This window comes from Chlorocebus sabaeus, chromosome 4 (assembly GCF_047675955.1).
Source record: "Chlorocebus sabaeus isolate Y175 chromosome 4, mChlSab1.0.hap1, whole genome shotgun sequence".
NCBI classification, from domain to species: Eukaryota; Metazoa; Chordata; class Mammalia; order Primates; family Cercopithecidae; genus Chlorocebus; species Chlorocebus sabaeus.
The window spans coordinates 59,855,307-59,868,964 of record NC_132907.1 but is presented as its reverse complement, the minus strand read 5'-3'; the positions used below and the strand labels follow the sequence as shown (position 1 = coordinate 59,868,964).

Here is a 13,658-nt window from a genome sequence, read left to right as displayed (position 1 = left end):
TAAGACATTGCATTTGATGTCAGGTGCTGGAGAGCAGGCCTGGGATTAGGTTGAAGTGAGTGAAGTGCATTGGATACAAAATTCAAGGAGGGACAAATGGCCAAGAAGCATCTGAAAAGATGCTTAAGGTCATTAGCCTTCTGGGGAATGCAAATCAAAACCTCAGTGAGATACCATTTCACATGTGCCAGCATGGCAAGAACTCAAAAAATGGAACATAACAAATGTTGGTGAGGATATGGAGAGATTGGAACCCTCAATATTGCTGGTGGGAATGTAAACCGGTGCAACCACTGTGGAAAACAGTCTGGAAGTTCCTCAAAAAAATCAGACTTAGAGTTGCCATATTGCCCATCAATTCCACTCCTAGATATGGACTCAAAATGATTGAAAACGGATGTTTAAGAAAATCTTGTATGTGAATTTTCATAGCAGCACTATTTATAATAGCCAAAATGAAGAAATCCAAATGTCCATCAGTTGATGAATGGATAAAAAATGTGGTAGAGGTCAGGCACGGTGGCTCATGACTGTAATCCCAGCACTTTGGGAGGCTGAGGCAGGTGGATCACCGGAGGTCAGGAATTTGAGACCAGCCTGGCCAATGTGGTGAAACCCCATTACTAACAAAATACAAAAAATTAGCCAAGCATGGTGGTGTGCACCTGTACTTCCAGCTACTTGGGAGGCTGAGGCGGGAGAATCACTTGAATCTGGGAGGCAGAGGTTGTGGTGAGCCAAGATTGTGCCATTGCACTCCATCCTGGGTGACAAAAGTGAAACTCCATCTCAAAAAAAAAAAAAGTGGAACAGCTACATATTTTATGATTCCATATATATATATATATACACATATATATACATATATATATATATATATATATATGAAATATCCAGATGAGGCAAACTCCCAGAAACAGACAGCAGATTAGTGGCTGCCAGGGGTTGAGGAAGGGAGAAATGAGAAGTAACTGCTTAGTAGTGGATGTGAAGTTTTCATTGAAGGAGACAAACGTGTTACAGAACTAGATAGTGGTGATGGTTGTAGAACATTGTAATAAACTAATGCATTCAATTGCATACTATAAAATAGTTGAAATGGTGGATTTGTGTTTTGTGTTTTTACCACAATAAAAACAAATGAAGTGGCTCCCTGCTGGCAAGAATTTTTAAAAAAATGAAGGAAGCATTTACTTCTGTAGGCTCCTGTAGGTACAGGCCTTGTGAATACCTTCCTGAGACTCAGGTGCTGGGTGCTGGCTTGCCTCACCCCAGTCTCAGTTCTGCTGGTCAGTGACATTTTCTCCATTCATTTATCACCTCCTTAAATCAATCTCTGTACCAGATGGGGAAAGAGCGGCTGTAACTATAGTGTACTTTGCATTATGAGCTACATTTGCCTAAAAACCAACTTTTAAAAATTTGTGATCCGTGATTCAGTTCCAAGATGGCTGAATAGGAACAGCTCCAGTCTACAGATTCCAGCATGAGTGACACAGAAGATGGGTGATTTCTGCATTTCCAACTGAGGTACCAGGTTCATCTCACTGGGGCTTGTTGGACAGTGGGTGAGCCAAAGCAGGGCGGGGCGTTGTCTCACCCAGGAAGTGCAAGTGTTTGGGGAATTCTCTTTCCTAGCCAAGGGAAGCCATGACAGATGGTACCTGGAAAATTGGGACACTCCCACCCTAATACTGCACTTTTCCAATGGTCTTAGCAAACAGCACACCAGGGGATTATATCCTGTGCCTGGCTTGGAGAGCCCCATACCCATGGAACCTCGCTCACTGCTAGCACAGCAGTCTGAGATCAAACTACAAGGCAGCAGGGAGGCTGGGGAAGGGGCATCCACCATTGCTGAGGCTTGACTAGGTAAAAAAGCAGCCAGGAAGCTTGAACTGGGTGGAGCCCACCACAGCTCAAAGAGGTCTGCCTGCCTCTGTAGACTCCACCTATGGGGGCAGGGCATAGCTGAACAAAAGGCAGCAGAAACTTCTGCAGACTTAAACGTTCCTGTCTGATAGCTTTGAAGAGAGTAGTGGTTCTCCCAGCATGGAGTTTGAGATCTGAGAACAGACAGACTGCCTCCTCAAGTGGGTCCCTGACCCCTGAGTAGCCTAACTGGGAGACACCTCCCAGTAGGGGCTGACTGACACCTCATACACCCGGGTGCCTCTCTGAGACGAAGCTTCCAGAGGAAGGATCAGGCAGCAACATTTTCTGTTCTGCAATATTTGCTGTTCTTCAGCCTCCACTGGTGGTCCCAAGGCAAACAGGGTCTGGAGTGGAACTCAAGCACACTCTAACAGACCTGCAGCTGAGGGCCCTGACTGTTAGAAGGAAAACTATCAAACAGAAAGGATATCCACACCAAAACCCCATCTGTATGTCACCATCATCAAAGACCAAAGGTAGATAAAACCACAAAGATGGGGAGAAACCATAGCAGAAAAGCTGAAAATTCTAAAAATCAGAGAGCCTCTTCTCCTCCAAAGTAATACAGCTTCTCGCCAGCAATGGAAGAAAGCTGGACGGAGAATGACTTTGACAAGTTGAGAGAAGAAGGCTTCAGACAATTGGTAATAACAAACTTCTCTGAGCTAAAGGAGGATGTTTGAACTCATCACAAAGATGCTAAAAACCTTGAAAAAAGATCAGATGAATGGCTAACTAGAATAAACAGCACAGAGACGACTTTAAATGACCTGATGGAGTTGAAAACCATGGCATGAGAACTATGTGATGCATGCACAAGATTCAGTAGCTGATTCAATCAAGTGGAAGAAAGAGTATCAGAGATTGAAGATCAAATGAATGAAATGAAACGAGAAGAGAAGTTTAGAGAAAAAAGAGTAAAAAGAAATAAAAAAAGCCTCCAAGAAATATGGGACAATGTGAAAAGACCAAATCTATGTCTGATTGGTGTACCTGAAAGTGACGGGGAGAATGGAACCAAGTTGGAAAACACTCTTCAGGATATTATCCAGGAGAACTTCCCCAACCTAGCAAGGCAAGCCAACATTCAAATTCAGGAAATATAGAGAATGCCACAAAGATACTTCTCGAGAAGAGCCCCTCCAAGACACATAATTATCAGATTCACCAAAGGTGAAATGAAGGAAAAAATATTAAGGGTAGCCAGAGAGAAAGGTTGGGTTACCCACAAGGGGAAGCCCATCAGATTAACAGTGGATCTCTTGGCAGAAACTCTACAAGCCAGAAGAGATTGGGGGCCAATATTAAACATTCTTAAAGAAAATAATTTTCAACCCAGAATTTCATATCCAGTCAAACTAAGCTTCACAAGTGAAGGAGAAATAAAATCCTTTACAAACAAGCAAATGCTTTGAGATTTTGTCACCACCAGGCCTGCCTTACAAGAACTCCTGAAGGAAACACTAAACACGGAAAGGAACAACTGGTACCAGCCACTGCAAAAATATGCCAATTTGTAAAGACCATCGATGCTAGGAAGAAATTGCATCAACTAACGAGCAAAATAACCAGCTGACATCATAATGACAGGATCAAATTCACACACAACAATATTAATCTTAAATGTAAATGGGCTAAATTCTCCAATTAAAAGACACAGACTGGCAAATTGGATAGAGTCAAGACCCATCAGTGTGCTGTATTCAGGAGACACATCTCACATGCAGACACACACATAGGCTCAAAATAAAGGGATGGAAGAAGATCTACCAAGCAAATGGAAAACAAACAAACAAAAAAAGCAGGGCTTGCAACCCTAGTCTCTGATAAAACAGACTTTAAACCAACAAAGATCAAAAGAGACAAAGAAGGCCATTACATAATGGTAAAGGGATCAATTCAACAAGAAGAGCTAACTATCCTAAATATATATGCACTCAATACAGGAGCACCCAGATTCATAAAGCAAGTCCTTAGAGACTTACAAAGAGACTGTGACTCCCACATAATAATAAGGGGAGACTTTAACACCGCACTGTCAACATTAGACAGATCAACAAGACAGAAAGTTAACAAGGATATCCAGGACTTGAACTCAGCTCTGCACCAAGCGGATCATACGCAAATCAATAAACGTAATCCATCATATGAACAAAACCAAAGACAAAAATCACATGATTATCTCAATAGATGCAGAAAAGGCCTTCAACAAAATTCAACAGCCCTTCATGCTAAAAACTCTCAATAAACCAGGTATTGATGGGACGTATCTCAAAATAATAAGAGCTATTTATGACAAACCCACAGCCAATATCATACTGAATGTGCAAAAACTGGAAGTATTCCCTTTGAAAACTGGCACAAGACAGGGATACCCTCTCTCACCACTCCTATTCAACATAGTGTTGGAAGTTCTGGCCAAGGCAATCAGGCAGGAGAAAGAAATAAAGGGTATTCAATTAGGAAAACAGGAAGTCAAATTGTCCCTGTTTGCAGCTGATATTATTGTATATTTAGAAAACCCCATAGTCTCAGCCCAAAATCTCCTTCAGCTGATAAGTAACTTCAGCAAAGTCTCAGGATACAAAATCAATGTGCAAAAATCATAAGCATTCCTATACACCAATAACAGACAAACAGAGAGCCAAATCACAAGTGAACTCCCATTCACAATTGCTTGTAAGAGAGTAAAATACCTAGGAATCCAACTTACAAGGAATGTGAAGGACCTCTTCAAGGAGAACTACAAACCACTGCTCAGTGAAATAAAAGAGGACACAAACAAATGGAAGAACATTCCATGCTCATGGATAGGAAGAATAAATATTGTGAAAATGGCCATATTGCCCAAGGCAATTTATAGATTCAATGCCATCCCCATCAAGCTATCAATGACTTTCTTCAGAGAATTGGAAAAAACTACTTTAAAGTGCATATGGAACCAAAAAAGGGTCCACACTGCCGAGACAATCCTAAGCCAAAAGAACAAAGCTGGAGGCATCACACTACCTTACTTCAAACTATACTACAAGGCTACAGTAACCAAAACAACCTGGCGCCGGTACCAAAACAGAGATTATCCACCAATGGAACAGAATAGAGCCCTCAGAAAAAATACCTCATATCTACAACCATCTGATCTTTGACAAACATGACAAAAACAAGAAATGGGGAAAGGATTCCCTATTTAATAAATGGTGCTGGGAAAACTGGCTAGTCATATATAGAAAGCTGAAAGTTGATCCCTTCCTTACACCTTATACAAAAATTAATTCAAGATGGATTAAAGACTTAAATGTTAGACCTAAACCCATAAAAACCCTAGAAGAAAACCTAGGCAATACCATTCAGGACATAGGTATGGGCAAGGACTTCATGACTAAAACACCAAAAACAATGGCAACAAAAGCCAAAATTGACAAATGGGATATAATTAAACTAAAGAGCTTCTGCACAGCAAAAGAAACTACCATCAGAGTGAACAGGCAACCTACAGAATGGGAGAAAATTTTTACAATCTACCCATCTGACAAAGGGCTAATATCCAGAATCTACAAAGAATTTAAACAAATTTACAAGAAAAAATCAACCCTATCAAAAAGTGGGTGAAAGATATGAACAGACACTTCGCAAAAGAAGACATTTATGCAGCCAACAGACACATGAAAAAATGCTCATCATCACTGGCCATCAGAGAAATGCAAATCAAAACCACAATGAGATACCATCTCACACCAGTTAGAATGGCAATCATTAAAAAGTCAAGAAACAACAGGTGCTGGAGAGGATGTGGAGAAATAGGAACTGTTTTACACTGTTAGTGAGACTGTAAACTAGTTCAACCATTGTGGAAGACAGTGTGGCAGTTCCCCAAGGATCTGGAACTAGAAAAACCATTTGACCCAGCTATCCTATTACTGGGTATATATCCAAAGGATTATAAATAATGCTGCTATAAAGACACATGCACACATATGTTTATTGTGGCACTATTCACAATAGCAAAGACTTGGAACCAACCCAAATGTCCATCAATGATAGACTGGATTAAGAAAATGTGGCACATATACACTATGGAATACTATGCAGCCATAAAAAGGATGAGTTCATGTCCTTTGTAGGGACATGAATGAAGATGGAAATTGTCATTCTGAGCAAACTATCGCAAGGACAGAAAACCAAACACTGAATGTTCTCACTCATAGGTGGCAACTGAATAATGAGAATACTTGGACGCAGGGTGGGGAACATGACACACCAGGGCCTGTCATGGGGTGGGGAGAGCAGGGAAGGATAGCATTAGGAGATATACCTAACGTAAATGATGAGTTAATGGGTGCAGCGCACCAACATGGCACATGTATACATATGTAACAAACCTGCATGTTGTACGCATGTACCCTAGAACTTAAAGTATAATAAAAAAAAATTGCCATCCATTGTAAAAGGACTCATGTTCGCAGTCCATGCCATCATTCCACTGAGAAGGCTGTCAATGGCCTCTCTGGGAAACTGTGGTGCAACAGCCCTGAGGCTTTCCAGAACATGATCCGTGCGTCTGTTGGTGCTGCCAAGGCTGATGGCAAGGTCATCTCCGAGCTGAATGGGAAGCTCACTGGCAGGGCCTTCCATGTCCCCACCATGGTGTCAGCGGTGACCTGACCTGCCATCTGGAAAAACCTGCCAAATATGATGATATCAAGAAGGTGGTGAAGCAGGCATTGGAAGGCCCCTTCATAGGCTGCAGGGTTATATGAGGGTTCCGGGGGCACTTCTTCTATGATTTTGAAAAATATGGTCCAACATACTACTTTTCTTTAGTGAGCCCCTTTTTTGTGGATCACATTTATTAAAACAGTTAGTAATTTCAGAACATTTCTCACTTTCATTGTTTTGCCTTCAAATATTATAATGCTTGAGGGTAAGGCAATACACACACACACATGTGCGTGCACACACACACACACACACACACACACGGGCCTCCTGGGCTACACTAAGCACCAGGCTATCTCCTGTGACATTAACAGTGACACCCACTCTTCTACTTTCAATCCTGGGGCTGGCATTGCTCTCAACTACCACTTTGTCAAGCCCATTTCCTGGTATGACAGTGAATTAGGCTGCAGCAACAGGGTGATGGACCCCAAGGCCCACATGGCCTCCAAGTAGTAAGAGCCCTGGACCACCAGCCCCAGTGAGAGGACAAGAGCAAGAGCGAGACCCTCAGCTGCTGGGGAGTCGCGGTGGCAGTCAGTCCCCCACCTCAGTGACAATCTCCCCTCACAATTTTCATGCAGACCCCCTGAAGAGGAGGTGCTTAGGGAGCCCCACTTTGCCATGTGCCATCAATAAAGTCCCCTGTACTAAAAAAAAAAAGATTGCCATCAAGTCTAAGTTGATATGTTACTGAGTAAGTACCTAAGAAAGATTATTTTGAGCACATTTTCTAAACAAATAGCAGCTAATTAATGTATGTTTTAAGTTAAATACATACTGAGCAATGCTTCTGATAAAAAAATTACACAAAAATGCAAATAAAATGTTCAGGATGTATCTTTTAGAGCCTACTTTCCCAACCTCAGCACTACTTGCATTTTGGACTGGATATTTCTTTGTTGGAGGGGGCTGTCCTATGCTTTGTAGAATGCTAAAAGGATCTCTGGGCTTTATGCACTACATACAAGTAATACCCCCATCTCCCCACTTCCCTAGCTTGTGTCAATCAGAAATGTCTCCAGTCATTGCCGAATATCCTGTGGGAAGCAAAAACAGCTCCCAGTTGAGAACCACTGCTTTTAAGTGTTTTCAGTGTAACTAAATATTAACAACAAAGAACTCTACTTCTGAGCAATTATCTTTCAATTGTTGTCATTCTGTCCTGCAGGTTATCACTGCATGAGAGTGGAAGTGTCGGGAAATTACCGTGTATTTTAAAATGAACTTCCGTGGCTATCACAACACTGTAGGCTGCAGGGTTATATGAGAGCTCTGTGGACACTTCTTTTATTATTTTGAAAAATATGGTCCAACATATTCTTTCAACAGAGAATTTGTTTTCCAGGACCAATGAGAATTTCATAGACACTTGCTGATTTCTCTTTTTAAACATATTACTTTTCTTTAGTGAGCACCTTTTTTGTGGATCACATTTATTAAAACAGTTGCTAATTTCAGAACATTTCTTGCTTTCATTGTTTTGCCTTCAAATATTATAATGCTTGAGGGTAAGTCAATACACACACACACACACACACACCACACTTACATAAAATTTGTCATTCATCATGGAAGGACACATGTCCACGGTCCATGCCATCACTCCGTAAAGAAGACTGTGAATGGCCCCTCTGCACAACTGTAGTACGACAACCATGGGGCTCTCCAGAACATCGTCCCTGCTTCAGCACCCTCTTGATGTCATCATATTTGGCAAGTTTTTCTAGAAAGCAGGTCAGGTCCATGACTGACACATTTGTCATAGAGACATGGAAGGTCATGCCAGAGAGCTTCCCGTTCAGCTTGGAGATGACCTTCCTGCAACCTTGGCAGCACCAGTAAATGCAGGGGTGATAAATTTCTCTCTCTCTCTCTTTCTCTTGCTTGCTCTCTTGCTCTCTCTCTCTCTCTCTCTCTCTCTTTCTCTGGGTGTGTGTGTGTGTGTGCACAGACCATTCGTAGTTTTTAACATTTAAATTATTTCTTTTCTTTTCTTTTTTTTTTTTTTTGAGGTGGAGTCTCGCTCTGTGGCCCAGGCTGGAGTGCAGTGGTGTGATCTTGGCTCACTGCAAGCTCCACCTCCTGGGTTCAAGCAATTCTTCTGCCTCAGCCTCCTGAGTAGCTGGGATTACAGGTACGCACCACCAAGCCTGGCTAATTTTTGTATTTTTAGTAGAGATGGGGTTTCACCATGTTGGTCAGGCTGGTCTCGAACTCCTGACCTCATGATCCGCCTGTCTCAGCCTCCCAAAGTGCTGGCATTACAGGTGTGAGGCACCGTGCCCAGCCTACATTCTTTATTTTCTTGAACACTGTATTTGTCAAGGATTGCATGGTGCCACCTCACATTATCTTCTTATGTTATAAAAATAACATGTTTAGTAAAAAAATTACCAATGGTGTGTATATATATACACACACACACAAATATATATATCACATATATGCAACATGTATGTGTACACACACACACACACACACATATGTGAGTTTGGCGCAAAGCAATGGGGGCAATTGCTGTGGATGCAGAACCAGATGAACCCTTCTAAGAGCTGCTTCTTCCTGGAGCATCTCTGTATTCCATGAGGAGAAATAAAAGAAATCCCAGCTTGCCAAGGAAGAAGGGGATATCGATTGCAAGGGGAGGGCAAGAAAGAAGGGTTGGCAAGGGGAACGTACTTAGAACATTTGTTCCCTAGTGCAAGAGGATGAGGGTCAAGGGAAAGCACAGGAACACAAGGATCCCAAGTGCCAGCCTTAGTGTCATAAATGACTTGATAAAACATGATTTGAAATGCTCAGTTGACAAACATATTGTGAGTTTTCTCATCCTCCTTTTGGGGATCCATCCAAAACCCAAGAAGACTCAAACTGAGTGTGACTATTGGCTAATACATAATGGAGTAACAAATGCCTCACCCACTTTCCTTCCCCTTACCTATGTAAGTCACGTCCACGTAAAGTTCATCCGAGAAACTGCTTCCCATCTGGTTAGTGGCATTGACCATCATGATGTATGTCCTCCACATGGAGGTGTACTGCTTGCCAAAGTGGCAGGAGTTGGGCCCACCAGTTATGTAGTCTGGACATTCATGCAGGAGTGTCTCTCTGTAATAAGTAATGTATTAGGAATGAATAATAAAGTAATAAAGAGAGTCTAGTTTTTTCTTCATAGATCAATACCACTGGCCTTTGGGTATCAGAAATTCCAAGCACAAAACCCAGAGCTGACAAATGGTTCCTTAGGCTTCCATGTTCTGCCCATTTCAGCTGGGAGTGAGAGAGAGAATAGCATGCTGGAAAGGTTATTTTAGGGCCTCAAGTGTTTGGCTTCTGATCAGCCCTTCCCTTCTATAAGTGTTCTTGTGGGCTCTGGGACCTATATCCCCTGCTGATAAATACTCGAGCTTTCAACGGCCTAGGCACCACTATACCCAGGTCATGCCCATTGGGTGGCCTCAGGAAATTGGAACTTTCACCTGTCTACACACAGAGGGTCCATGTTCAATGCAGCAGCTATTTCACATTCTTGTTGAATTACATTTCTTTTTTTTTTTTTTTTTTGAGACGGAGTCTGGCTCTGTCACCCAGACTGGAGTGCAGTGGCGCGATCTCGGCTCACTGCAAGCTCCGCCTCCCGGGTTTACGCCATTCTCCTGCCTCAGCCTCCCGAGTAGCTGGGACTACAGGCGTCCGCCACCGCGCCCGGCTAGTTTTTTGTATTTTTTAGTAGAGACGGGGTTTCACCCTGTTAGCCAGGATGGTCTCAATCTCCTGACCTCATGAGGCACCCATCTTGGCCTCCCAAAGTGCTGGGATTACAGGCATGAGCCACCGCGCCCGGGCTACGTTTCATTTTTTAAAAAAGGGTTCAAGAGGACAAAAACTGATGTTCGTCCATTTCAGACTGCACCAAGTCAGCAATAAAGTGAAGCGACGTTGAAAGGAGGTATTTCAAGCCCAAGTGGCTCAGTAGGCTGCTCACATTTAGATTCAGGAGCCTCAGCACAAGACACACTGCACAGGTGTGGAGGCTTGTTCAGTTCTGGTTGCATTTGAGATCCTGAAATCTGTTTACATGATGTCCGTTTGGATTTCAGCCAGGATGACAGTTTTGTGTACAACAAAGTGCAGTCATTGGAAAGTGGGCCAGCTATCTCTACCAGCAACTAAATATTTTCCCTTTTGAAGAAGAATACAGCTCTCCCAGGATTTCCAGGAGGGTCTCACTGTGAGCGCAACAAAATGCCTGCACAGAGATGATCTGGTTTAGCCCTCATTGCAACCTTAGGTCCAAATATGTCCTCTAGGAGATCGTGACTCTTAGATCAGAAATGTGCTAAGGAAAAACCCTCGCCTTCTTTTCCCTGCAAGGTTCTTTATTTTCTTGAACATGAACCATGTTTGTCAAGGATTACATGGTACCACTTCACATGATCCTACTTATTTTGAAAAAGTGACACGTCTAGTTAAAAAAAATACAAATGGCATAAGAATTATAGATGAGCATCTAAGATCAACTACCAATTAAGAAACACTTCTATGGGGCCTCAGGCTGCAACCTAAGTTGTGACAGGGGATTTGAAACATTACTGATATTGTACTGCTATGGCTGGTAACCTTATGTATATTGACAGCTCTTAACAGACATTAACAGGAGAATGTCGGCATGGACCTCAGACTCCCTTTTCCCCAGCGGTATGAACCTTACTGGTGTAAATTCAGGGAAGTGCTGCCACTCAGAACCAGAGTTTCTTTGGCCTGGAGAATGGGAGTACTCATGGGGTTTCACAGGAGAGAAGGGAACTTCTTACCCTTCCCTGTGGTAAGTCAGCGAATAATTGGTAGGAAGTCCTCCATCTGTCCCAGGCCTCCACCAGCAGGTGAATGTTTCCTTATTGGGAGAACGACATTTAAAGATCTCAGGTTTTCCAGGAGGTAACTGTCCTAGAAAAAGCCAGAAGCCACTGCATCAATATTGAGGTCCATTTAACCATTTGATCCTTCTGTTGGTGACAGAAACAGATTGATGGGACCCAAGCCAGTGATGAAGCCTCGGGTGAGGAGACCTAGGGTGGATGCTCAGAAATGCCCAGCATCAGCATGCAGCAACACTCCCCTGTGGGCTGCCCTGATGTTGGCAGGGCTCTTAGACAGCTTAGTGCTGGGGTGTGTGTGTGTGTGCGTGTGTGTGTTTGTGTACTTCCAGATGGAGATACCAATAGCCTATGTGAGGGCTAGTGACCAACTGCAAATTTTCAACAAAGAGTGAGCCTTGAATGCAAGATAGACACATATGGGTTGAAGAGTGTGTGGTGGCCCTTTTGTAATCCCACGAGGTCTGTAAAGCTGATACCCTCCCACAGTCTAAGGGGACCATACAAAGAATCCTTCCCAGGTATGAGCAACCTGCAGACACTTGGGCGAAACACCACTCTATGGCACTTCTCCACTCTGCTCACCAATCTCCATCTTTCTGCCATCCCCACACAATGAACTCAACTTGTTCCTCATCTTCTGTCCATTCACTGCATCTCTGAAGCTCCCCGTATCTAGGCGTCCCTTCCTTGAATTTTTTTTTTTTTTTTTTTTTGGAGATGGCTCTTACTCTGTTGCCCAGGCTGAAGTGCAGTGGTGCGATCTCGGCTCACTGTAACCTGTGCCTCCCGGGTTCAAGCCATTCTCCTGCCTCAGCCTCCTGAGTAGCTGGGATTACAGGCACACACCACCACACCCAGCTAAGTTTTTGTATTTTTAGTAAAAATGGGGTTTCATCATGTTGGTGAGGCTGGTCTTGAACTCCTGACCTTGTGGTCTGCCCGCCTCAGCCTCCCAAAGTGCTGGGATTACAGGCATGAGCTACTGTGCCTCACCACTTTTCCTTGATTTTATTCAGCTTTGATCTTGTGACCCAGACTCACAGTCTGTCTCCTCATCCACGCCATCCCCATTTCTGAATCTTGGTTTTTAGTCCTTTTTTCTCTTAGATTTTCCTCTCTTTCCTTTTTTTATTTTTTTATTTTTTAATTTTTGTGGTGAGGTTGCAAAGGGCTTCCTTTGGATATGGAGGGCTTGAAGAGTGTGTGGCCCTTTTGTAATCTTGTAATCCCATAGGGTCTATAAAACTATAATTTGATGAATCTTTTCAGGGTAGGAGGTGTGATAAGAGGTAGGAGAGTGGGCAGCTCCTCTCCTGGTTCTGAGCGACCACTGCTTTCTAAGAGCTGTACCCAGTTCCAGACTGCATGCTAGAAGGTCTCGGTGAGGTGGTGTGAAAATACAGTACCAAGGTTGTAAAATTTTTAGTTGCCAAATCCCCAAAGCTTTTGGCAAGCGGGCCCACATTTCTCTTGCTTGGATGTCGGGTTCAAAGAGGGACAACAGAGCCCTGGGAGTTTGCCCTGATGCCATGGGGCTGGGGAAGTCACCATGCTCGCCTACATGACTTCAGCTGGTCCTCTTTTTTGTCTAGCTGGGTGCTCTAGCACTGAGTTCAGGATATCAGGAGCAGAAAGGAGTGCTTTCAGAGGTGGGTCAGCACCTCTGGGCGTTCTCTCTGTTTTCTCTACTTCTTATGCAGGCTCCAAGGCCAGAGTTTCTAGCTGAGCATCAGATCAGAAACAGCAGGTTAGGAGGAGACCTCAGTGAGGGGAAATGCATGGAAAGAGGATTCTCTAGGCAGAGCTGGCCAGAAAGAGGAATTGAGCAGAATGGCATGTTGTGGGACACAGGCTGGAGCCCAGGACACCAGACTGGTAGTGTCAGCTGGAGCTCACCTACCCTCCTGCTCACAGGCCATGCTGAAACCCGTCCTTGCCAGCCTGGGTCAGCTCTGCCAATATTTGTAACATTGCTCATCCTCTAGGGACAATTTATTCAGGATAATGTGTTGCTGGGAGTCACAGCAAGAATGCAAGTTTTTGTTTTGCTTTGTTTTTGTCATGAGTGGGGAGAAGTGTGTGAAGTAGAAGGAAACGTTTATCTAAAAAATCCAAAGCCTATGG

General features: G+C 43.4%; 1 protein-coding gene across 3 annotated transcripts in view; it reads right to left on the bottom strand.

Annotated features, from left to right (window-relative positions):
* The window catches only part of PRLR (prolactin receptor), a 170,599-nt gene that overhangs the window by 17,966 nt on the left and 138,975 nt on the right, over positions 1 to 13,658 (bottom strand). For all 3 annotated transcript variants that reach the window (XM_073014807.1, XM_007961343.3, XM_073014808.1), the window contains 2 exons: positions 11,469 to 11,601; positions 9,593 to 9,762 (listed from right to left, as the gene is read on the bottom strand). In XM_073014807.1, the coding sequence (XP_072870908.1) occupies positions 9,593 to 9,762; positions 11,469 to 11,601 (303 nt within the window). The remainder of the gene's footprint in view (positions 1 to 9,592; positions 9,763 to 11,468; positions 11,602 to 13,658) is intronic.